The 27,115-nt window shown below is 39.6% G+C and overlaps 1 protein-coding gene across 4 annotated transcripts; it reads left to right on the top strand.

Moving 5' to 3' along the window:
• On the top strand, positions 1–26,475 carry mdc1 (mediator of DNA damage checkpoint 1). Of its 4 annotated transcripts, XM_031890791.1 has the most exons (17): positions 1–230; positions 4,343–4,458; positions 6,497–6,976; positions 7,741–7,822; positions 12,405–14,050; positions 15,076–15,144; positions 15,227–15,304; positions 16,973–17,017; positions 17,341–18,012; positions 18,094–18,149; positions 18,986–20,636; positions 20,856–21,124; positions 23,689–23,841; positions 24,240–24,422; positions 24,847–24,972; positions 25,901–26,011; positions 26,122–26,475. In XM_031890791.1, exons 2-17 carry the CDS (start codon positions 4,344–4,346, stop codon positions 26,308–26,310), a joined length of 5,925 nt encoding a protein of 1,974 aa, XP_031746651.1. In that variant the 5' UTR covers positions 1–230; position 4,343; the 3' UTR covers positions 26,311–26,475. The 4 variants fall into 4 exon arrangements, with proteins under 4 accessions (XP_031746651.1, XP_002939513.3, XP_012824676.2 ...); XM_002939467.5 differs by having other exon boundaries at positions 6,497–6,949; positions 18,986–21,124; XM_012969222.3 differs by having other exon boundaries at positions 18,986–21,124.
• Positions 26,476–27,115: the final 640 nt, after the last annotated feature.

The following is a 27,115-nucleotide window of genomic DNA, read 5'->3' as shown; positions in this document are numbered from 1 at the left end:
AAGCAGCAGAATTATAACAGACGTACTATAACCTAACTATAACCTAACTTGCTTCCGCTCTCCGATTACCCGCTCCTCTAACTGTAGCAGACGGGGAAATATCGCGAGAGAAAGCTACTTCCCATGAGTCTTTGCACGTCTGGCTCCAAGTCGAAACTGTACTTTCATGTGCAGATTGAAATAACTGCGATTTAGCCTGATATAGCCAGATTTAGTGTAAATGGTCTGAGGTAGGTGGTTTTGTTTAAAAAGTTTAAAAACTCTGCTTTTGATAACAGAAAAATGACACTCACAAAGCGGTAGCTGCTTTACGTAATGGTGGGGTCTGCATGCTGGCAGCAAAACTTAGATTGAACAAATTGTGATTCAGTCCCAGCTGGGGGGCAAGTCCTGATTCACTGTTGTAACTGGGCGACCCTCCAGCTGTCACAGAACAACCGACCAGCTTCAACTAGAAGCAATTGTAGCTTTGAGACAGATGGAGGGGCCACCTGCTCTTATGAAGGAACATTCATTCTATTAACCCATATCAGCTCCCCAGCTGTTACATAACAAGAACTGCCTGCACCATTGCCTGGACCCAATTGTTCTGTGACAGCTGGAGGACTATCTAGTTACAATAGTACATCAGGAACTGGCCTTCCAGCTGTGATTAAATCACAATTTAAGTTTGAAGACAGTCATGTCTTACAGCAGGAGGGCACCACATACTATAAGAGTCAGCGCTTTAATACAGGCTGCATGTCCTATGGGAGGCTGTTATACATAGAAGAATAAGTGTTAAGGTGGCCATACATGGGCCGATTTCAGTCCTTTAGACCCATTCGGCAGCTTATCTGCCCTTGTATGGGCACCAGCAAGGGCCTCCCCGACTGACATCTGGCCTGAAATTGAGCAGATCTCCATCGGGCAGGTTTCATCAGAAAAGGGACCATGTCAGCTTGTTGATGCAGTCCCTGATCCCGGTGCCTAGGCCTTTGCCTCTAGGGCCAAACGATCAAATTAGTCCAATTTCACCGACCCGTAGGTGGGCACATCGGGAGAAGATCCGCTTGCTTGGCAACCTCACCAAAGGAGCTGATCTTACAGTGTATGTCCACATTAAGGAATGAGACCTAATGGCTGATAAAAGTAACACAGAGAAGCTTTAGCGAAAAGCTGCAGCTTCTCTAACCACCATGGGCAAAAGACTTTGGCACGCACAGTGCAGTCAGGCTGGGAACAGAGATTCGGGGAGGGACTTTATCATCAAGCAGAGAGACGTGGGGTTGGGACTTGGGCTGCTATTGCCGAGTTCTGCTTGTCACTCGCCGACATCACCAGGTTATGCTAATAAGGAGGAGCTTGTGGCTAAACATGCAGGAGAGGAAGTGAGGGAAGGGGGCGGTGATGTAGCTGATTTTTGGAGTTTTAGGAGAAACTGGATCCAAAAGGTATGCTTAAACTCCTCCATTCAATTTTTTAACGTATAATTATATTCAGCTAAGGGAAAAATTGGGATATATGTCCGTATTAAGAGCTTTGTTTGCAGAAAGAGCAGAGAGCAGCAGCTTTCTCAGATCCACTGGCTCTTATCTCACAGACTCTAGACATAAATCCCCCATGTGTTCTGCTGTGTCTTTCTCCCCTCTGTTCCCATGATTCTTTGCACTTCTGGCTCAGATAAAAGTTGAGACTTTAGTTGTGCAGATATGAAAAAAGTGGCATTTAGGAAGTCATTTTTACAGTTGCCTTACACCCACAGATGCTATACGGCATTTTAGCATTGGCATGACATGAGCAAAGGTCATTCCGCACAGTATAAACTAGAAATCTGTGTCCAAATAAGAACTGACTGAAACTGTGTGTGTACAGTTTTTATATGTCCTGTGCCGTACTGTACAATATGGAGCAATAATCTTAGGAAGGTGCTGCACTTATTATTAAACATGATACTGTACAATATGGAGCAATAATCTTAGGAATGTGCTGCACTCATTAATAAGCATGATACTGTACAATATGAAGCAATAGTCTTAGGAAGGTGCTGCACTAATTAATGACCATGATACTGTACAAAATGAAGCAATAGTCCTAGAAAGGTGCTGCACTCATTATACAACATGATACTGTACAATATGGAGAAATAGTCTTACGGTGGCCATACACAGGCCGAAAAATTAGCTTAAATTCTCCCGTTATCACCCACCCGTAGGTGGGGATCTTGGGAGAAGATCCACTCGCTTGGCGACCTCGCTAGGTGAGCGGATCTTTATGTGTATGGCCACCTTTAGGAAGGTGCTGCACTCATTATTAAACATGGTACTGTACAATATGGAGCAATAATCTTAGAAAGGTGCTGCACTCATTAATAAGCATGAGGCACATATTGGATGGGAACAGTTTATTAAGTATTCTTTACAATGATCACAGAATTTATATGGGGCACCCAGAACTTGTAATATTGTTAATTAGGCTGAAGTTTTAACTTTATTAAACTTTTATTGCTTTTTTGAAATGAGAAAAAAGTTACAGTTAAAATTTAGAATATAGCATATACTAATCCGGTTTGGAGCAAATTACATAAATATCAGAGCTATGCTTGATACGAAACTTGGCTCTTATATATTAACTTATGTATCCAACATCAAGCAGCATCTGCTCCCTATGTGACTCTACACTTAGGGGCACATTTACTAATCCACGAATCCGAATCACGAATGGGAAAAAATCGTATTGGAAACGAAAATTTCGGAAGATCGCATATATCACGAAAATGCTTACAAAAAAATCGTATTTCGTGCGGACGCCCGAAAAAATCGGCAAAAATACGCTCGGAGCGTTCGTGCTTTTGTAAATGTGCCCTTTAGTGTTTTTTCTAGGCTTGCTTTTTATGCTTTGGTTGGTACATAGTACCATTTAACACAATTACCCCCGTCAGAATTTTCTTTTCACTGATCCATTTTTCTAAATACGTTGTTTACAACTCACATTGGGATAAGTTGTAAGGCCAGTGTTCTGTAATATAATATTGGTACTTGCGAGTACCCAATATTATTATAAAATATAGGCATGCTGTGATCCAAGGGTTGGCAAACAGAATGATACCAAACATGATGGGTGTCCGGAAACTAGTGGGTATTGGCTGGTCCTGTTTGGTATCACTAGGAAGCATGTGACCTCCTCATAACCAATATGTGATTTATGAGCATGTAAACCCCATAGCAAATGAGATATGGATCTTTTTCTATATCCAGTTATATCCAATTGTCCCAGGGTCTCTGCCCAAATGGTGTGACTCCTATATGCCAGTAAGTGACATCTTTACCACAGCCTCCTGCTGAAATATCTAATTAAGGGTCTCTTTGTGGGCCCAAAGCCAAATGTTTCCAGGGTCTACCCTTATACTGCTCTGGCTTGACCTATAGCAAGCAGGCATAAGCAATTTTGTGTTATTATAACAAGCTTTACATCAACCCAAAATCTTGTGTGTGTGCTAAAAACGAGGACCTGATACCGATGCATAGGCTACAAAGTTATAGACAGGAGAGAGGGGAAATGCTAGGGGTTGGCTGGGGTATTGGTAAAAAAGTTCTGGTGTGCATTGACTTATTTTAAGTTCAGTATATGTGACAGTGAGTATCCTGGGACCTGATGGACACTGTGGGTGGAATTAGAATTTTCAACAGTGTCATATAAATAGTAAAACATTTGTTATTGTGTAATGAGTACTCCCAAAAAGCAAAAATTGCCAAATAAAGTAGTAACATTTTTCTGTGCCACTTTCATCACGGCATCAAAATTTTGTCTTTCAAAAATGTTGTGATTATGATAAATTCTCAACACCATTGGTTATTGTGACACTAAGATAGTTGCAAAAAAATCAGTAAATGCGGGGAAAAAATGTCAAACTGATTTTTTTTTTTTTTTTGCAAAATCACAAGATCTTTTATGTCTGTACAACATTTTTTTATAATTGGCATTTTCTGAAACTTGGAAGTAAATTAAATGACGTGCTCACAAAAAGAATTGTATAAGTCAAACTCCATGCCTTGCCTACATTGTGTTGCAGATGCTGAAGATTTCAGGCAGAGATTGCTTTGATAGTTTTGAGTAATCAACCCTGCCTTAAGGGCGAAGACACACGGGAGATTAGTTGCAGCGACTTTTAGCGATGCAAGTCGCTGCAACTTTTCACCATAGAGTATTATGAGCATGGCTGCGACAATTCCCAACTTTTAATGTTTACTAGACATCATTTTATATGCAGTAAATTTGTGTTTGCCCATTACAAAAAGATCAAATATAACACTTCTGAATGTTTGTTAGTGGCAACATAGCTGATGTTACATATGTTATTCAGGATGGACGATACTCAGCGCCTGCAGTGGGACGATGAAGAACAAGATGTGTCTTTTGATAGAGATAAACCAGTAGGAAATCTGCATATGTTCAATGGAATCCATGGTCCAGCACAAGGTAAATTGCACTAATGTTTTACGCTACTATTGCCTGAATATCATTTGTAGAATTGCAGTGCTGAAAGCGCCCAGTGTGCTATTACCTTTTAATAGTGATATTAGATCATCCCATTTTTTCCATCCAGTTTTAAATCAAAGGTTAAAAATTTGGTTTACTATTATTTTATTGGGGTATAGGAAATTATGAAAAAGTGGTGGGAGGAACTCCATGTACTCCATATTTCTTAGCAACAAACAATTAAATAAGAAAACTATAAAAAAAAAATCGGTATGATGGCTTTGTCAGTTTAGACTGATGCCTTTACACCTATAGTAGCACTTTATAAATATATACATACATATAGGATGTTTTTAGATTTTCCTTGGGCTCCAGCCTCTCTCTGCTGTAAATTGCAAATTTAATACCTAAGGGCTCATTTATGACTGCAAGGGCAGTATTCATAGCGTAATTTTGGGTGCAAGTCACCATGGTTTTAAACCAAAATTCAGTGGGTTTTTTTCCCCAAAATTCCAGCATCATTGCATCCAATAGGGGGAGATGGCAAAATTGATCTAATGTGTTAAAATGCGTGTAAACTGGACTTAAAGGGTAGCTCAACTTTAAAGGGGTGGTTCACCTTTAAGTTAACTTTTAAAATGTTATAGAACGGCCAATTCTAAGTAACTTTTCAGTTGGTCTTCATTATTTATTAATAATAGTTTCTGAATTATTTGCCTTCTTCTTATAACTTTTTGCAGCTTTCAAACAGGGGTCACTGACCCCAGTAGCCAGAACGATTGCTTTGTTAAGCTACAGTTTTATTTTTATTTTTAATCCTTATTTTTTTATTCAGCTTCTCTCCTATTCATATACCAGTCTCTCATTCAAGCCACTTCCAGGTTGCTATGGTAGTTTGGACCCTAGCAACCAGATAGCTGCTGAAATGCCAAACTCAAGAGGTTCTGAACAAAAATCGACATATTTACAAAATTACAAATTATAAAAATGAAGACCAGTTGCAAGGTGTCTCAGGATATTACTCTTTACGTCATAGTAAAGGTTAACTCAAAGGTGAACAACCCCTTTAATTTCAATGAAAATCTTCAGTGTTGGGAGTTTGTCATTTCTGGCACTTGGCATCAAAATGATGTATTTGCATTGTTCTTTAGATGAAAGTGTGCTGAGTCTGATGCAGGCTTCTGTGGGAACTCTGGAGCACTAGAGCTCCCCTGCGTCTGTCGGTGCACTGTGCACAATGTATCTGAACAGACTGGAGGGGCACATTGGTGCTTTGCACCAAAACTCACAAGTTTAATGAATAGGAGCAATTAATGATTGTGGCCATATTTGCCGCAGTGGAGTTCTACATTTTTACCTTTTATAAAAGATGAGCAAATTCCAAAGTTTACATTTGACTGCCAAAACCTCCAACTGTGTTTCAAAGGTGACTTCTTTTAAGGTAGGATATGTTAACATTGATCAAAAATACCTGATAATGGCAAGAAAATGATTCAGCATTATTTTTGCATAATGTCTGTTATTTGACGCTGTGCTGTTATAGGCAAGGTTTACTAAATTGCAGTATCATTCTGTTAGTATTAACTGTAATCAAATATAGCCTGTTTTAATTTACCTCTTTATATCTTCAGAAGTATAAGTAAAGCAGTTGTGAGAGAGAGTCACCCATGATTTTGCTCCCACATTTGGTCAGTCACGGTGGATATGCTATTTACACTAGGACAAAGAGCACTTACCCACACAGACATATTTACATTAGCCATGAGTACACAGGTATTATGTAAACACAACAAATTAAAGGGGGTTGGCTGAGTTGGTAGAGATGACGTGCAACAAATAGAAGATAGAAGTAGCATTGTAATTTGGTATTTCACATTTGATAGGGCTGCTGTACATGTGAACACACACAGTAGCCATGACTTGATTAAATAGCATGCAGATATAGTTTTGTAGCTTTAATTTGCCCTTTAATTTCTACTCCTTGTTTATAATGTTTATGGTGCTTATTTATCATACTTTTACTCTTTCATCCTTCTAGACTTCCCTATTTACCCTGGTACGAATATCATAGGACGTCATACAAATTGTGATGTGACTCTTCCAGCTCAGTCTGTCTCTAAGAAACATGCTATTATAGAGGTTGAGGCTGACTGCCATACCCTCTGTGACCAAGGAAGTCTAAACAAAACTCGCCGTGGCAAGGCAGCCATTGCTCCTCATGTGAGATATGCTCTGTCTGATGGAGACTTATTGTTATTTGCTGATGTAGCATGTCGTTACTCATTCACAAAAAAACTAGAGGAGGAGGAGGCAGAGAATGAGGAAAGTGAAGATGATATTTTGGTTCCTGGAACACAGGCTACTTTGTCAATTGAAAAAACTCCTGGGGTAGCAATACGCAGAATGGGGAGAGGAGCAGTGCTGGCAATGGACTCTGGTGATGAGGAAGAAGAGGAATTAAAAGGGAAAGATCTGAATTATGAAGCTAAAGGTGAGGAAGACAATTACATACAAGAAGGTATATGGATTCCTAAAATACATTTTCTTTAACTGTGATAAATAGTTCACAAATTACATTGAGACAAATAGAAATGCAGGTGTTCACATGGGCATTTGAACTTTAAGTAATACTGACACTAAAAAACTACTCTTTATGTACTACTGTACATAAAAGGTTACCTATAGGTCATGTTGACAGTTTTTCACTGATAGGGCTGCTTTTGTAATTAATTGTTACTTGAAGTTCCTAAACCTGACTGTTTTGCCAACCTGACTGTCAGTTATAGCTTCTAATGCTAACCGACTACTTCTGCACAAATATGGTCGCCCCCTCAAAGAGAAACATGGGGGATCAGATCGGTAATGTAAAAGCATCAGGTGAATATGTTTATGGCGGAATTCTAATAGTCATACAAACACAGTGTTATCATTTTCTCACTGATGGTGGCAGATATACAGAGATGTTCATGGTTGCCTGTGTGTTGGATAAAAAATAGCAACAATTTTTAAAGCTGGCTTATAGGCTTTAGAGACTGTCTAGAGCACTGGTTCCCAAGCTGTGAGCTGTCCTTGCTGGACGTGCCTGGAGCAGTGGGTCAGATAGAGTGGAACTAGGGCAGGCTGCCTATTTTTTTCACCAAAATACTAGATATTCATAGAACTATGGCTGAGATAGGTCATGACCAAATAATTAACCTTAAAGGACACTTGTACCCAAAAAGTACTTCACTGGTCTGCAGTTTTTGCACAGTGACATTCCTAATGGTCTTGTTTTAATTGCAGGTCTTAAAACATCCGGGGAGGAATGCAAGTCACCTGCCAGTGCTTCCTTTTCCCACAACATGGATACTATTGTTCCTGAAAGGTGAGGGCTGAAATTGTACCTTTTCTACTTTGGTTAATCGTTATTTAGCATGCTGGAAGAATTATGACAAAATTGTGGTGTTCCATTTTGCAGAGTGATACTGCATTTTATTTTGAGATTGCCTATTATTTTATATTTAATTTCCAATATTACAATAGTGATAAAAAGTGGAAAAAAAAGTGATGACAAAGAAAAAAACAGGAACAATAAGAATTCTTTGCAACCTCAATTGGATGTGATGTTATGACTAAAATGTAGAGCTATCAGAGTAACTTTCACTCTTGCCGGTTTTATCAGTCTCTCCACTATGTATGAACCACGTCCCAAGTGCCAAAGGCTAGAGAAAACGTGGCCGGCACACTCTTTAAAATTGTCATACGTATATATAATATATATCAGTCCTTATAGTGTCTGCAGTCCAAAGCTCATAACTTTGCGGGGTGCACAGCCGAATTTGAAGTATCCAGTAATAAATATTCCGTGGCCGGCACAACAGGTAAAAGGCCTGGTTTTGCAGCAGGTAATGCTGTGTTTAAGTTACTGGCTTAGGAAAAGCCAAATTTAATAGGTCCCTGGAGTGAATGGAGGGAGAGCAGGAAAGACCTTCCATTCTGAACTCCAGTTAATGTTTTCAGTTGGCCAGCTGGAGGGAGCTGCCTGATTAGGCTGCAGGTGAGCAGCAAATAAAAGGGCTGTGGGATCACACAGTAAAGGGTTTTTTTTTTTAGAGTTGGAGGTTGATTCTTGACTCAGAAGGTCACTCTCAGAGCGGGGCACTGGCCAGAAAGGCTGCCTGCCTGTGTTAGGAACTCCCAGAGGTGCTGGGGGTGCCACCTGCCAATGCAAGGAGCAGAGGGAGCAGTAACCAAGTGAGGAGTCACCCAGAGAAGTGCCAGGAGTCACTGAGTAAGGTCTCTCAGAGTGGGGCACAGTGCAGGAAGGCTGCCTGCCTGTGTCAGAGGAGCTGGGGGTGCTTCCCGCAACTGCAAGGAGCAGAGGGAGTCGTGACCAGGCGGATGAGTGCTGAAAGGAGTCAGCAAGGCTTAATGTGAAGCCTGAGTGTGAGTTACCCTGGAAGGTGAGAGCCCAGAAGAAGGGACAAATCATATATATATATATCCCATGTGCTAAAAAACTTTGTAAAGCATTTAGGTGTAATTTCCCTTTAAAAGGATTGATCTCATATTAAGAAAAAGGATCCACGTGCTATGGATTTATAGACCCTTCTCTTGTGGTTATAACCTTCACCAAATAACTGGCAAAATGCCTTCTTACAGACTGCTTTTTTTTTTTTTATTGTTACATTTTGGCTGTATTAACTGAGAAGTTTAAAACAATGACCTTGATGAAGGGCATTAATAACAAAATAAGTATTAGGGGTGCTAAGGCTACCACTAAAAGCCATAAAATACTACAGCAGCTTAAAAAATCAGATCTAATATTACTGTTTATATTGAGCTTGTAAATATTTTTGCTGTAAGGCAACAACAATAAGGGAAAATATGAGAATGCCCCTTTCTTGCAGCATAAACAAAAAGAAGGAGCCATGATCATAGCCCCCTATATAGTAACTCACTGGGGGGCAGATTATACTTTGATATTTGGGTTTGGGTGAATCATAAGGAAATGTGAGACCAATGTTGAGTGGGATTTTTTTTGGCAGGTTTTAGGTGACAAGCTTTCTTTATATATGGAAAAAACATGCTTGTGAAAAAACAAATCCTGCACGAGGAAACAAAAAAAAAATCAATGTGAGAAAATGCAAGTGAGAGTAAGATTTCTCTCAAGAATTCTTACCACAGTTTACCAGAACCCAAGGATAATAGATCTGCCATCCCCTAAATCTGTCCTACATTCCTAGACTCTCATGGTATGCTAAATTTACTATCCAGCTACAAAAGCCATTGCTCACCAGACTTCTCACTGGTGCAAGCTGGACATATAATATTGTAATATACAGTGCTATTTTTCCATTAAGTATTACTGAGTTATACAGTGGTGTGAAAAACTATTTGCCCCCTTCCTGATTTCTTATTCTTTTGCATGTTTGTCGCACTTAAATGTTTCTGCTCATCAAAAACCGTTAACTATTAGTCAAAGATAACATAATTGAACACAAAATGCAGTTTTAAAATGAAGGTCTACGTTATTAAGGGAGAAACAAAACTCCAAATCTACATGGCCCTGTGTGAAAAAGTTATTGCCCCCCTTGTTAAAAAATAACTTAACTGTGGTTTATCAATTTCAATTTTCAATTTCAATATCAATTTCTGTAGTCACCCCCAGGCCTGAGTACTGCCACACCTGTTTCAATCAAGAAATCACTTAAATAGGAGCTACCTGACACAGAGAAGTAGACCAAAAGCACCTCAAAAGCTAGACATCATGCCAAGATCCAGAGAAATTCAGGAACAAATGAGAACAAAAGTAATTGGGATCTATCAGTCTGGTAAAGGTTATAAAGCCATTTCTAAAGCTTTGGGACTCCAGCGAACCACAGTGAGAGCCATTATCCACAAATGGCAAAAACATGGAACAGTGGTGAACCTTCCCAGGAGTGGCCGGCTGACCAAAATTACCCCAAGAGCGCAGAGACAACTCATCCGAGAGGCCACAAAAGACCCCAGGACAACATCTAAAGAACTGCAGGCCTCACTTGCCTCAATTAAGGTCAGTGTTCACGACTCCACCATAAGAAAGAGACTGGGCAAAAACGGCCTGCATGGCAGATTTCCAAGGCGCAAACCACTTTTAAGCAAAAAACATTATGGCTCGTCTCGATTTTGCTAAAAAACATCTCAATGATTGCCAAGACTTTTGAGAAAATACCTTGTGGACCGACGAGACAAAAGTTGAACTTTTTGGAAGGTGCGTGTCCCGTTACATCTGGCGTAAAAGTAACACAGCATTTCAGAAAAAGAACATCATACCAACAGTAAAATATGGTGGCGGTAGTGTGATGGTCTGGGGTTGTTTTGCTGCTTCAGGACCTGGAAGGCTTGCTGTGATAGATGGAACCATGAATTCTACTGTCTACCAAAAAATCCTGAAGGAGAATGTCCGGCCATCTGTTCGTCAACTCAAGCTGAAGCGATCTTGGGTGCTGCAGCAGGACAATGACCCAAAACACACCAGCAAATCCACCTCTGAATGGCTGAAGAAAAACAAAATGAAGACTTTGGAGTGGCCTAGTCAAAGTCCTGACCTGAATCCTATTGAGATGTTGTGGCATGACCTTAAAAAGGCGGTTCATGCTAGAAAACCCTCAAATAAAGCTGAATTAAAACAATTCTGCAAAGATGAGTGGGCCAAAATTCCTCCAGAGCGCTGTAAAAGACTCGTTGCAAGTTATCACAAACGCTTGATTGCAGTTATTGCTGCTAAGGGTGGCCCAACCAGTTATTAGGTTCAGGGGGCAATTACTTTTTCACACAGGGCCATGTAGGTTTGGATTTTTTTTCTCCCTAAATAATAAAAACCCTCATTTAAAAACTGCATTTTGTGTTTACTTGTGTTATCTTTGACTAATAGTTAAATGTGTTTGATGATCAGAAACATTTTGTGTGACAAACATGCAAAAGAATAAGAAATCAGGAAGGGGGCAAATAGTTTTTCACACCACTGTATAGTGATATAATGCTTCAGGCCATAATTCTAATACTGAGTTTAGTCTTTACAATCTACGAGTCCGTCACTCCTCTCCAGTATGACAATGAATGACATAGAGAATGAGCTCTGACTCTGTCCTACCCTTTGTATTGTGCTAAAAGCTAGACGGAAACTATGCTTTTGTATGCCTCCAGTTAGAGCTGGGTGGTATGACCAAAAATTTATATCCCGGTATTTTTCAAAATTATATCGGTGTCACGGTATTTGACGGTATTTTTTTTTTCCCATGCATGATCTTGGGCAGCACAGGTACAGACACACGGGGGGCACAGGTACAGACACAGGGGGAGGCACAGGTCACTGCTAGAGGGAGATTTATAAGGAGAGGGTGAGACTCAGATGCCCCCCCTCCAGGTATGTATGGAACGTATCACACAAATAAATAAGTAATACATGACAGCACATACTGATAGGCACAATAAGAGGGCCATAAAGAAGGATACTTATAATTTGTAATGTCGGGGGCTCTCAAAGCCCTTGTCCCCTTTCTTCCTATTCATTGCGCCGGTCTCAGCAGTACTGCCTCACACAGCTGCCAGCCGATTCCCGGCTTATGTAAGCACACGCTTCATGCCTCCGTGCCCCGGCCGCGGCTGCCCGACAGTTGCTATGGTAATGGGTGAAGCGCTGCCGGCGATCAAATTCCTCTCCCGCGCTCCATCAAAGTCCCGGCCCCAAGCACTTCCGCCTTCCGGCTCCTTAGCTTCAACTCCCAGGTTCTGACACACCGGTATGGGGGTATTTGCAAAATTTATATCATTTAAAAAAAATAAAAAATACCGGTATTAAAAGGTATACCACCCAGCACTACCTCCAGTCATGATACAAACACAGTACCGTACAAACTCTTTTCCATTCCTGAGTAACAATGATATGTTGTATTGACCATAAAATTACCATTTTATCTTGACAGTGATGAGGAGAACGACACATCTGTGTCTGAACCACGTTTCCCTTCACTCAACCTCCGTTGTGATAGTGATACAGACACTCATGACACTCCCATGAAGGCAGGCACAAGCTACACCCCCTCCCAAGATTGTGTGCTTTCTCCTTCTTTCAAAGAACAAGTTGTGGGAGACCACAGTGAAATCACAAAATCTACTTTGATTAGCAACCAAGAGATGTTTGCAGATGAGCAAGTAAACACTGAATCCAAAGTCTCGAAGTGTAGTCCTGATACAGCTGACAAAAATGATAGAGAGACAAAGGAAGAGAACAATACTCCTATAGTAAACACTAATATTGCTGAGGAAGGTGGAACAGGAGTAACAGATGATCCATTGATAGACGGTCTAAAAGTGGAAAACCAAAAAAAGGAAAATGACTGTTATGAAACCCTGCAAGTTGACATCAAACAGCAAGAGAGTGTTAAAATTATCTTGGATAGTAATCAGGAGGAAAACAGAACTTTGAAAGTAAAATTGGTAAACACAGGATCTGCAGATATTATTCTAGACAAAAATATAGATGGGGAAGAAGGTTGCGTCAATACTAAGGAAATAGACAACCAGATCAGAGAAGGGGCTTTTCATTTGGACAGTGACACAGATGTAGAGGAGAGCGATACTTCAATCCCTGGAATAAATGTACCCCGAGTGGAGAATTCTGGGAATAACACAGACAGTGATACAGATACTGAAGAAGATAAACCTAAAATTTTGCAACCTGCCATACAACAGAATGTCGAGGAAGGGTTTAATTTGGACAGTGACACGGATGTTGAGGGTAATGACTCCAATTCTGTAAATAAAAGGTTGAAAAATACTGAAAAAGCAAAAATGATCCAAGATAGTGATACTGATGCGGATGATTCGATTATGTCAAAGGTTGAAGAGAGGAGGAACCCAGCAGGTACAAAGAAAGATTACAGTAGTACATCTCTAAACACAGAAGGTAAAAGGCAAGAAAATTATCTATCCACCCTTGACAGTGATACAGATGTTGAAGACATTGCTGATGGATCTTCCCCAAGTGTTGTGAAGAAGCAGGATAAGGCAGAAGCAGCTCATACTAATGTAACCGATACAACTGCTGGGGAGGAAACTTGCACAGATGCTGGAATAGAGAAGATTGTGGTGTCTGCAGATAGAAATGAATGCCACACAGGTGGAGTCACACAAGAACAGGAGGCTACATCTGAATTTCACCTAGACAGTGATACAGATATTGAGGAAGATGATAATTTACTAGATATGTCAAGTGCTAGTACTAGGGTAAAAGTCACAGAGGTTCACTCAGTTATCCTTGAAAAACTAAGAACCTCACCTGGAGAAAGAAAGGAAAAGAGGGCTATTGAAATTGATCTGGACAGCAATACAGATGTGGATGAAGCTGATGAAACAGAAGTTGATAGGAAGGAAACATTTCACATGGACAGTGATACAGATCTGGAGGAAAATGACAGTGGCCCTCCTGTGGTGGGTGGCATAGAAAAGAAATTTACAGCCATAGCACATTCTGATTGTACCTCAGACACAGGAAGTAATGTGAAAAATGTAACCTCTTCAATCACAGAAAATACAGAAAAAGGGGAGACTGATGGAATAGACTGCGAAGGTGAGTAAAGCTATATATATATATATATATATATATAATATATATATATATATATATAATTATACACACAGACGGTGAGCTGCACACACAGGGACTTTGCAGAAAAATCACACCTTAAATGAGAAAAAAACAAGTCCAACTTTCGAGCACAAACTGTGCTCTTCCTCAGGGACAAACCAACAGACTGTTGGTTGTCCCTGAGGAAGAGCACATTTTGTGCTCGAAACGTTGGACTTGTTTTTTTCTCATTAAAGGTGTGATTTTTCTGCAAAGTCCCTGTGTGTGTGTGTATATATATATATATATATATATATATATATGCACGAATTTTGTTTGAAGATTCTAAATTTAGTGTTTATTTGGACCCACACTTATCTTCCGTTTTTGACAGAGGGCACATTTTTTTATTCAAAATCTTATTTATGTGTCTCATGCTGAACTGTGTATATATTAAATATAAATGCTTAATTCCCCTTTAAACCATTGTGTGGAAACTGACAATACTTGTTTTGTCATAAATTTACAAATATGGCCACACTACACATTATGAATATGAGATATGAAGGGAAGCAGTGTTCTGCACAAACAGTAATTTGATTCCTTAAAGAATTAGTAAACCCCCTCAAATATTAGGGATACACCAAATCCAGGACTAGGTTCGGAATTCAGTCGAATCCTCAATATTCAGCCCAATGTAAACCCTTAGGGGGTTAGTAAATGGGTTGCTGCTGGGAAAGCTTAGTGCCTTTTATTACATGTGTGGGTTAGAGTTTAAAGTTCAGAACAACTGAATGTGATGATTTTTGTGATTACAATTTATTGAATGTTTGGTTTTCCTCCAAATCTGAATATGCAGATTATGGTTGGGATACCAGCAAAATTTCAATGTGTCCTTATAGTATGTCCAAATCCAAGTTGTTCGGCATCTCAGATATATAAAGAGCTTTTATCTTCTATAAATGGACAATAAACCTCTATTACCTTCTAATCATGACTGTGCCACACTCTCACAATGTGTATTGCAGATGCAGAATATCAAATGATGGCTACTCAGTGTTATCTAGAGCCCCAGGAAAAAGAGACTGATATACAAGGTACCTTTGTTAGTCTAGTTATTGTTTCCTATTAGCTGAAGGTATTCTCACGAAATGTGCTCTATCTCTATTGCTATTTTAGATGAAGATGATTGTGCTGAGGAAGCTACACAAGCATTTATCTTCAGTTCCACATGGGCTGAGCCGGAACCATTTAAACGTAGGTTTTTTTCTTAGTGACAGTAAAGTAAAAAATAAGTTTATTAGTATTACTAATATTCTGCATACCCGTTGCTTAATGTTTTGCTTAATTAGAAACAATGTAACACAAGCAGCAGACTGACAGACTTGACTTGCCGCAGGAGACTGACCTTTGCAACATTGTTTAAAAAGAAACAACTAGGAGTTCAGCAAATGCTGTTTTCAATAGCAATTACATTTACAATAACTTTTAAAGCACTGACAATTTTTAATAAATTAATGTTGGAAAGTTGCTTAGAATTATGCTTTCTTTTATAAGGCAAAAACCTATTTTTGGGGTTGACATGCCCTTTAATATTACAAATTATACAAAAGACCCCTGTCAGTACATCTTGAACAAATAATGGTAAACACTACCACTCAGATGTGTGGGATTTTTTAACACTCAGAGTTTCATATGTTTTATTACAGTTAGCACAGTTGCTGTAGTTGGTTGGTAAACCCCACTGAGCTGATATGGAATAGAAAGGTCATGGCTTAAGTCGTCCCTTTCAGCTTTACTTTATCTTCCTTGTTCTTTAAATAGTTCTGACAGATCTTGGAAATATGCTTAGGATCATTATCCAGCTGCATCACAAAGGGATTCCCAATAAGTGGTAAACACCACCTAAACAGTAATGCTACTTCCTTCATGCTTTACTGTTGCTTTTAAACATACAAAACTTGTACAGGTATGCCACCCGTTACCCACAATGCTCAGGACCAAAGGTATTCCGGATAAGGGGTTTTTCTGTAATTTGGATCTCCGTACCTTATGTCTACTAAAAAATCAATAAAACATTAATTAAACCCAATAGGATTGTTTTGCATCCAATAAGGATTAATTATATCTTAGTTGGGATCAAGTACAAGGTACTGTTTTATTATTACAGAGAAAAAGAAAATCTGTTTTAAAATTCTGAATTATTTGATTAAAATGCCTTAATTATGAAGGAACAATAATGGAAGCCAGTTTTGACCACTCTCCTTTTTTAAAGTGCACCCACTTCAAACCACACCTATGTTATCACAAGAGCTTCTAAGACCATACCTACACTGTAGGGATATCACCTTTCATTCATGTGAAGAATTATATTATGTCATATTACAACACACCCTTAAATCCATATACTAACAAGCTCCCAGAACAAACCCCTGCCAGATTCACCTCCCACAGGCAGCATAGGGCAGACGGAGTATGGCACACAGGCACTGTAGGGCAGGCAGAGTATGGGACACACAGGCAGGGTAGGGCAGGCAGAGTATGGCACACACAGGCAGGGTAGGGCAGGCAGAGTATGGCACACACAGGCAGGGTAGGGCAGGCAGAGTATGGCACACACAGGCAGGGTAGGGCAGGCAGAGTATGGCACACACCGGCAGGGTAGGGCAGGCAGAGTATGGCACACACAGGCAGGGTAGGGCAGGCAGAGTATGGCACACACAGGCAGGGTAGGGCAGGCAGAGTATGGCACACACAGGAAGCATAAAGAATGCAGGGTAGGGCAGGCAGAAATGGTACAGAATTCTTAACTGATTTTATTAAGAAATAGTTCCATGAAATAAAGCTAGAGTTCTGTCGCAGTACACCCTTGTGTTATTGCTGTGCAAGCTGTATTGATCAATCAATAAATTGCTTTATACCCAGGTCCAGCCGATCCTATTGGAGTTTTGCAAATCTCAGCAGTGACTGGTAAGTACACATTAAATTATGATTTATGCAAATATATTTCAGTATATGTAAGATATAGTACAAAAAACTATTCACTTGGATATAACTAATAAGGCAGTACCTTTCCAATTATAAAACAGGAAGAATGATAAAAGCAAATTCTTTAAAATAAACATATACCTCTGCTTTACTTGACTTATATAGCCTTATAAATGTAGGATTTTTTTTCCCTAGATTTCCCCACAAGTATATCTAGCCTCACCACATATGCATATACTGTTATATGAAGTGCAATGCCACAAGCCTGTAAGAAAATGAATAACAATAAACCTTTATTCTCCCAGTTAGTTCATCAGAGGAAGAACCAGATGAAAATGCCATTGCGGAGACTCAGCCATTCTGCTGTGAGATAAAGCAGCCAGAGGAACACAGTGACCAAGAGCCAGCCAAAAAAAGTTCTATTGCTGAGGAAAAGAACAATGTAGCTTGCTCTCTGCCTCAAGAAGAAATATCTCAGGATGATACCCAGCCAGTGTCTCAGTACTTGAATAAAACAGCTTCAAGTAACTTGGTGGCACCAAATTTAACTTGCACAACAAATTTTCAACAAGAAAAATATCTTGATGGAATTAATGAAGAAAAGGTCAAACAGGCTAATGAAAGTGTTCCAAACAGGGAGGAACAGCTTGATGAAGGTGTCCAAGACATCGAAGAGGATGCCACCCAACCATATGTTTTAAGTTTACCGACAGTGGGTGACATGGCTACACAGCCTTGTAGCATGAGTGAGTCTGTCTCCGGGGATGGTGCTAGTCAGTATTTAAATACAGTTGTTCCAGCTGTAGCTAGTGTTGCTTCTCTACCCTGTAACCCAAGCATGCAATTATCTGATGGCGAACCCATGCAGCCTTCCAGTCTAAATGAGGCTGATGCAACCCAATGTCATGGATTTAGTATGCCCCTTAAAGAAGGTGATACAGTGAGCATTTCAGAAGAGAAAGTATCAGTAAAGCAAGGTAAGTACTTGTCAAATTGTCACAGGTAGGCATAGCCAGAACATGTTTTCTAATCAATTCTATAAATTTGCTGTTTTACAGGTCCTTGCAGAGGTGAGAGTAGCATGATATCTGAGCAGTTAGACCCTTCTAACAATGTGAGTTAACATTAATTTACTACTCTACCTCAATAAATATAGGTAGTCCCTCCTCTAAACAGATACATTAGAAGTGTTTGCTTGCATTTCCTGGAAGGCAAGTAGAAAATATACCTTAAAGTGAATATTGATAGTGAGCATGTTATATGAATGTTGTTTAAATGGATTCTGTCATGATTTTTATGGCATAGTTTGTATTTTTATATTGCACTGCTGCAGATATTTCAGTCTATAATTTAACATTTTATTCTTGAACCAATACATTTTTTTTAGCTGTAATATTGGTGTGTAGGCAGTCATCAGAAGGATGACAGCCCTACACATTAGAACTGCTTTCAGGTAACCTATTGTTTCACCTACTCCCATGTAACTGGAGAAGTCCCAAGCCGGACTTGGATTTCTTACTATTGAGTGCTATTTTCATTGGCAGCATTTTTTGCAGTGCACCTGTCAGAGAGCTGCTATCTTGCTACCCATTGTTCTGCTGATCAGCTGCTGGGGGGGGGGAAGGGAGGGGGATGATACCACTCCAAATTACACATAAAGTTCAGTGTGTGGCGTCTTGGTGAAATGCTGATTTGTTTTGACTTTTCTTGTCAGGACAGGATGTATAATGTGATTAATTTTTTATTTGCATTTTCTGATTTTGCTCTGTTTAATGAACCCCCCTCCCACCAAAACGAGGAGTGTGTTTAACATTAGGATAATTTTGGGTTCTTCAGGTGATGGAAAATTGAGTTTTACCTCCTGATTAGTATTTTTATATTTAACGGTTACATTTTAAATATAAATCCAAAAATACAAATATGATCTTACATTGTTTTCACTGTTTGCAGGTTATGAGCAAGCACCCAGGTGAAGTTCTTGTGCATTCTGTTCCTCCATTGGAGAAAGCAACAGAGCAGGTTGCAGAGCAGCCTCAAGCAGCCACCAGAATGACAGAAGAAGACAGAGAAGAGAATAAAGGAAAGAGGAGATCAACAGAAGGAGAAGATAGCAAGGATTCAGCAGAAGTTACAACTTCCGTTACTAGGGGTAAAAAGAGAACCTGGAAAAAGACTGCATCTCCAGCATCAGAGGAGACAAAAGGCAAAAAAACAGCTAAAATGCAGGTCATGGAAAAAGCATTACCTGAAGCAAAAATGGAAGAAGAATGTAAAGAAGAGCAGAACAATAAGCCAAACACTAGCTCTATCCTTGCACGTTTAAAAACAGGTAGAAAGGGAAAACAAGATATCGAAGAGCCTTTAGATTACAATGTAGAAGGCTATAATGTGAGCGTGCAACAGGTAGAAGAGGATATGAAAAGATTTACTTCAAGAAGATCAGTTAGAAAACCAAAGGATGGAAATGATCAGGAGACTGGGTCAAGAAATTTACCAGAAATAACCAGGCATTCCAGTTTAGACCTTAGTGAGTCAGTAGTGGAAAAAAAAGTAGATATGTCTTCTGATGAACACATGAAGTATCAGAAAGATGATGAATTCTTAACTGCTAATGGAACAACTATAAATGTAAAAAGAAAGGGTGCAAAGAGAAATGTAAAGGAAGAGGAGAACAAGTTTGTGGTAGATAACATTCCTGGAAAGCGACCAACAAGGAATAACAGGCCAAATGTTACAGAGAAAAATAATGAGGAAGCAGATGATAAACAGAGGATTACAAGGAGGAATTCAAGGCAGCTGGAGATAGTAGAAATCAAACCAGACAATACAGAGATTTTAGATTCTAAAAGACAAAACCAGTCCAGAAAATCACCAAATATAAAGAAAAATTTAAAAGTGGATGAATCAAAAGAGACAGAAAAATGTGAGGGCAAAACTAGAGAGAACACTCCGAAAAGGACATCAAGGAGGACAAAGAAAAAATGCACAGAGGAACTGAACATGGAAGAATGGGAAAAGTCAAAAGAAGAAGCAGACAGTAAACAGAGGGTCACAAGAAGGAACTCCAGGCTATCAGAGTCAGTAGAAAGCATACCAGAGGATACAGATATTGTAGATTCTGAGCAACAAGACCAGTCCAGAAAATCTCGTAATATAAAGAAGAATTTGAAAAGGGGCGAGGAAGAAAAACTTGAGGGCACCAACAGAGACAACACTGAAAAATGGACCTCAAGGAGGACAAGAAAGGAATGCAAAGAGAAACTGAACATGGAGGACCATGAAAAGTCGAAAGTAGAACCATCCATTGAACAGTCTGAACAAGAACATACTGAGGCTGAAGGACAAGATCAATCTAGAAAATCTAGGAAGACAAAGAAGGATTTGCCACAACCTGTTATCAATGAGGAAGAAACCCTTGTAGAAACCATCAGGAAAGACTCTGTAGGACGAACATCAAGGAGAAGAAAGAAGAGTTGCATAGAGGAAGATCTGATGGACAGTGAGGTTCTAGTTATCAGTAAACCTGAACAAGAAGATCCACCCACAAAAAATGTTCCTAGAAGTAAAAGGAAGAATTTGAAAGATGAACCTAAGGAGGGAGATACTGAGCATAATGTATTTGTATCAAAGAATGAAAATCTAGATGAAATGCAGACCACTCAAAGGAAAAGCAATTCAAAAGATGGAGATGTGCAAAACGATAATAAAACACTGTGTGAAGTCGACTCCAAGTCTGGTAATTCAGATATAAGAACAAGGAAGAAAAAAAAAGTTGTCACAGGGACTCAAAAAACCACAGAGGTAGAAGGGGAAATGCTAGATGGTAGCATGACAATAGACTCGCACGAAGACGTTTCACCAACTGGAATGAGAAAAAGCAGGCGGACAACAACCAAGGAGGAATTACTCAAGTCTACCACTCTGGCTCCAGTAAGGAAGAGAGGGCAACAGCCAAAAACTGGAGGAGATGAGGTCAAGAGAAAAAAAGTGAATGAAGAGTTTGAGCAGGAGAAAACAGTGGGTAGAAGGGGCCAAGCACGGCAACCAAAGCTGGAGGATGAAAATACTGACGGCAACAGTTTTGGAAAGGTCAGTGGCTATAGGAGATTTTTTATATAAGTTTTATAGATACTTACTGAAGTGGTATCCAATGTATTTGTGTTTATGTAATACCAGTAAACCAATAGATTATTGGAAAAGGGGAATACAGTTCTAGTGATTCATCCTCCAAATGGGAATTAATCCTTTGAAAAGCATGCAGTTACCAATACTAATGGTGTCTGACATGAGAACTTTCTTTTTTTAAATCTCATACAAGCTTAAATTTATTAGAAAAGAGTATTTTTCAGAACCAGACACCTTTTTCCATGTTTCTTTTATTTGCAAAAGTGAAAAAATGTGGGTAATTATTAAACATACATATCTTGTTTTTCCTGCTGGAGACTTATGGGAGATGTTGCCCACATTTCCTATGCAGAGAAAGGCTCAGCATGACAAGTTATGTTTGTATGTAAAACATACATTTTATCAATGCATTAAAAGGATCATAATATAATCTAACCATAACATGTATCTGGGCCTAATTATAAAACTGATAATCTCTAAATCATTGTATAGTAATGTCTCAGGGGCTCTGCTCCATAATAACAGCATGTAAAAAGATGTGGGTTTTTCCAATTATTCAGATTTTTTTTCCTTTGGAAATGTTAGGTGTTTATTTAAATACCAAATATTAGTGTAATGCAGTTAAGCTTCAGTTTCTATGGCAATTTGAAAAACGGACTGCAGACGCTGGTGAAATAACTTAAATTAGTTAAAATACACCCCACACTACTAATGTCTAGGCACAGCTGCTCAACTTTTCCAGGGCCTCAGTAGCATGCTATCATGATTACATGTTGTTGGGAGTTAAGGTGGCCATACACAGGAAGATTAGCTTGTTTGGCGAGGTTGCCAAGCAAGCAGATCTTCTGCCAATATGCCCACCTAAAGGCGGGCATAGGAGCCGTTGGATTGGGGACTACATCAACGAGCCGATGCGGTCCCCGATCCAACAGATTAAGATCTGGACAATTTTAGACCAGATATCGGTCGGGTAGCCCCGTCGGGGGTGCCCACACAGGGCCAAAGGACCAAAATCGGCAGCTGAAATCTACCCGTATATGGCCACCCTTAGTTTCATTGCTAAGGATTTAGATAGCAGTATGTGCTTTATGTGCTTCTTCCTACAGAATACAAACAGAAATGAACAAGCAAGCATTCCTACACCTATGCTGATAATTTGTTCATTTTGCAATATAAAATGTGTATTCAGTTACCAATTAATTGGGGAACAATCATAGTCTCTTAAAAAGAAACAAATAGGCAGATAAAATTTTCAGCAAAGCTAGGGCTATGACTAAATGGCTATTTCTCTGTTATGTCTGTGGGACACAGGGTCATGGGGTATAGCATGGTCCCTGTGTCCCACAGACCTCAGAGAGAAAAGGATTTTATGGTAAGTTTTACAAAATCCCTTTTTCTCTGTTATGTCTGTGGGACACAGTGCCGTGGGGTATAGCATGGTCCCTGTGTCCCACAGACCTCAGAGAGAAAAGGATTTTACGGTAAGTTTTACAAAATCCCTTTTTTTACAATGTGTTAGGCAGGGTGCAACCTGTCATTACTTTGCACTTTCCACACTGTCTTAATTGCTGCAGGTGTCTGCACTCCATTTCAGGTACCCCCATAAATGCAGTGATATCTGTATTCAGCGGGAGAAGGCTCATAGGTGTCTCTTCTTCTGCCCTTTCCCCAACCCTCCATGCAAATATGAAGCAAGGCTTAAAGAGATTCTGAAACCAGAAATTAAACCCTTTTTACATCTATTATAATACTCTCTATGCATGCTATTTATAATTTTGCCTTAAAAGTATTCGCCCATGCTTTTACATTACCTATCAGATCCCCATGTTCCTCAATGAGGAGGCTGCCATATTTGTGCAGCAGTAGTCCTTTAGCATTAGAAGTTATAACTGACTGGTTCAGAAGGGGCAGTCAGGATGGAAAAACAGTCAGGTTTAGGAACTTCAAGTAACAATTACTTACAAAAGCAGCCATAATAGTGAAAAACTGTGTCTGCACAACCTACAGGTAACTTTTAATGCACATTAATATTTTGAAGAGTAGTTTTTGGTGTCGGTATCATTTTAAATTGGTGTGCATTGTTTCAGCTCAGCTTTGCAGTTTTGTGTCACTGCTGGCATTAAGTATTCCTTTATTGGGGTTATTCTTAAATCTCTCATGGGGGTTCAGTTGGTTAGGTTTGCTGCCTTGCAGTGTTGGTTTTGAATCTAGCCTGTGCTCTATCTACAAAGAGTTTGCATGTGCTCATCGGGTCCTCTGAATACTCCAGATTCCTCCCACAATCCAAAAAACATACAGGCAGGTTATTTGGCTCCTGATAAAATTCACCACATCTTCCATGTGTTCCATACTGTACAAATCGCAGGTCATCCGTGATCCCACCTAAAGAGCCTCCTGTTCCCCTGGCTTTCATGTGGGTACTGCTTTCTTAATACTTTTCACCACTGGCTGTAGGAGAGGTAAAGAATTGGTGTAGATATCCCAGCAAGTCTTTGGATTCTCACAGCTTATATTTTTCCATTTTTCAGGACTCGGCCGTTCCTTTTCCATCACCCTCGGGGAACTCCCGTTTAAGGCCAAGCACATCCTTTGAAAGCCCGACAGAAGGCCGGACACCAAGACGTGCTGCTCGCAGCTTGACCACAAGCCCCTACATGTCCCAACGGAGCATTGCAGCAAAGGCAAGTTCTGATTGTTTTTTGCTCACCAGTTTGTTCTTATTTCCACTGCAAATCCCTTCTCTTGTGTTAAGTTAACTTGTATTCCTTACATCCTTCATGCTTTCATCCCTTTGACTCCAAGGCGAGTCTAATTGTCCTGCTTATCTGCACATTCTTATCAGTTTTGTTTTTAAAAAAGAAAGAATATGGGCTATGCAAGGAACTGCTCCTTCTTAAATGTGGGGATGCACTAAATCCAGGATTCCCTTTTTTTGAAGGATTCGGATGCCTCTGGGCAAACCTCATCTGAATCCTTAAAATCATGTAAATTTTTGTCACATAAACGTGAAAGTGAATTTTTTTTCACTGTGCGCTTCTCTTTAACCCTTCCTTATCCTAACTTGCCCTTTGCATGCCAGGTTCTATTTACAGGTGTGGTCGACCCTGCAGGTGAGGAGACCATTCGTAATCTAGGAGGGGAAGTTGCAGAATCCATATTTGACTGCACTCATCTTGTAACTGACCGTATCAGACGTACCGTCAAATTTCTCTGTGCTCTTGCCAAGGGCATCCCTATTGTGACACTAGACTGGCTTGACAAGGTGAATCATTTTCTACTTCAGTACCCTCACTGCACCTCCAAAGCCTCCCATAACCTGTTCTATCATAGATTTGTGACTAGGCTTGACACTCTTTACTCTTGTCCTTCATTGTTTTTGCAGATGAGCCAAATATGCTTTGAGTTGAGTTGGTTTCAAATGAGCAAATTACTCTTAGTTGGTAACTTTTATATTAAGTGTACAAACCTACCGACCTAGTAATTGCCAGGTTATTATAACTACAGCAACATGGGCCAAACAAAATGAGCACTTTTTTTTTCTTCTTACTGGGATAAAATGGCTGCTCACATGTCTACTGCAGACTGAAACAATGAGGCAATGATTAAAGAGGCTGGCGAGCCAGATAAGTGTAAATTACGACTACCTGATTCCAGTGCTAAGTTTCTGTTTCTATAATCCCACACAGTGCAAAAAGAGCAGATGTTTTTTGTCCCCTGCTCAATTTCTGGTGAACGATAAAGAACAGGAGAAAAGCTTCAACTTCGATTTGTCAGAATCATTGCAAAAAGCCAAAAAGAAACTGCTGTTTGAGGTGAGTTTCTACTTTTGGTCTCTTCAGAGACCATTATCAAAGTACTTTGTTCAGAAACCTTAAACAGTCTTTTTTGAGACTGTAATATCATGTTTTACATAATATAAGACTTGGCTCTTTATAATCAAATGTACATATATACAAATCTATAGAGTACTGTACAAAAGCATTCAGACCCTTGCCCGGTTATCTCATTGGACTCACTATCAGCTGTTTTAATGCTGGATTTTAACATATCCCACCACACTAGCAGATATACACATACACAAAATCTCACCGATAGATGTGCACCTAGGGGTACATACCATTTGGCATCCCCCAGTTTTTGAAGCTTTCCTTTAAACCAGGTTTGCACACCAAGTGATTTTAGCCGTTTTCCAGGCAGATTAGATTTGCTTATGGTGCAGTCCTCCTCAGTTTTGAGGTAGTTGCAGAGCTTTGGCTAAGCAGTTGCTTACTCTGGCCTTGTATTTGAGATCATTGTCCTGCTGAAGAATGAACTACCATCCAATTCAGGTTTTTGTTTTTTTTTTTAGCAGACTTTAACAGGTTCTATTGCATTCAATCTCCCTTTTGATATTAAAGCATTCCCATAACATATTGGAAACTGAAGTAAAATCAGGGAATTTGGCTGAAATGGCCACTTCATACTTTTTCCTGTGTGAAAGTTTACTATTTTATCAGTTGGGATCATAGGTATGGTTATAAAACCTGTAGGTACTCCACTGAAGTATACCCGAAAGTAATATTCCTGTGTCCTCATTATGATCAAGGGTGTCCGTTAGCTTTTGTGTCTGTATCTGTACAGGCATAGAGCTGCAGCTTGTGGTGAGAGATTGGTTCAGATCCTGTGTAGGGGAAGGAATATATCTAATTAACTTTGTAACTGCATTTATTATACAGAATGTTTGCTGCTCTGTATCTGTAGGGCTATGAAATTCATGTCACCCCGAATGTGAAACCTGAGCCTGAACACATGAAAGATATTATACAGTGCAGTGGGGCAACTTTCCTTCCTAAAATGCCCAAAGTATACAAGGTAAGTTATCATATAGCTAGCCCATGGGCTGGTCCAATAATAGCCCTTGCTCAGAGACATTTGGACCACAAATACTGATGGTATTTTTTGTGTCCCCCTTTCATATTTAGGACAAATGCATCATTGTATCATGTAAGGAAGATGCCACTCGCTGCAAATCTGCTCCCTCCACTATCCCTGTTACTTCTGCGGAATTTATATTAACTGGGATCCTGCGTCAGGAAATAAATCCACATGCTTATCTGCTAAGTACTGGACCTGAGGAAGCTTTGCCTACCCCTGCCAAACGGAGGCGCTGAGATCTTCACTCTTTATTGTGACTGTACTTTATTCAGTTCAGAATATTGTCTTACACACCGCTTACTGATTGTATATACTATGCCTTTTATACCCACTGTGGCTTTTAGGATTGCTCTGGCTCATTTATTGTAAACCTGTACATATTAAAGAACCAGGAAATGTTTTCTCTGTGACACGTTACTTTGGGGGTGTTTGGCAGTGCTGACAATTCACTAGTGGTTTAAGCCCCAGTAGCTACAGCTTGGAAATGGCTTTAATATAGGACACCATGTTTTTCAAAGCATTTATTAAGTATGCATGTTTGGTGGATGCTATAAAACTGTGCATTGTGTATACAGCCATGTACCCCAAATATGAATTTAATTCTTATAAGATACTTAGATGTAGGGATTGCCCTCTGCCACCTCCTTTTGAGTTCAATGTAAAGCACATTAAAGTGGGCACTATGCCCTCAGGTATTTAACATGCAACTCAGAGGCAGATGACAAAGAAGGATTTAAGTATTGTATGTTAAAAAAAATAAATAAATACAGTGGACAAAGTAACCATAATCTGTCCCATGTCAGCCATGACATGCTTCAGTGAAATAAACAGCCATTCATATTTCACATGTTGCATGTCATGTAGGTATTCTTGTACAGGTATATGTACTTGGTCATCAAATCTCAAAGAGCTCAATGTAGTGCGGCAGTTGAAGTCACAGGCATTCCATGGCCAATTACAACAGGAAAGTGAAATAGTTCTACTTTTACTTGGTGAAAGATGCCTCTTCCAGAAATGCATTAAGGTAGAGATGGAATTAAG

This window comes from Xenopus tropicalis, chromosome 8, assembly GCF_000004195.4.
Source record: "Xenopus tropicalis strain Nigerian chromosome 8, UCB_Xtro_10.0, whole genome shotgun sequence".
NCBI lineage: Eukaryota > Metazoa > Chordata > Amphibia > Anura > Pipidae > Xenopus > Xenopus tropicalis.
This window is presented reverse-complemented; position numbering and strand designations above follow the sequence as displayed.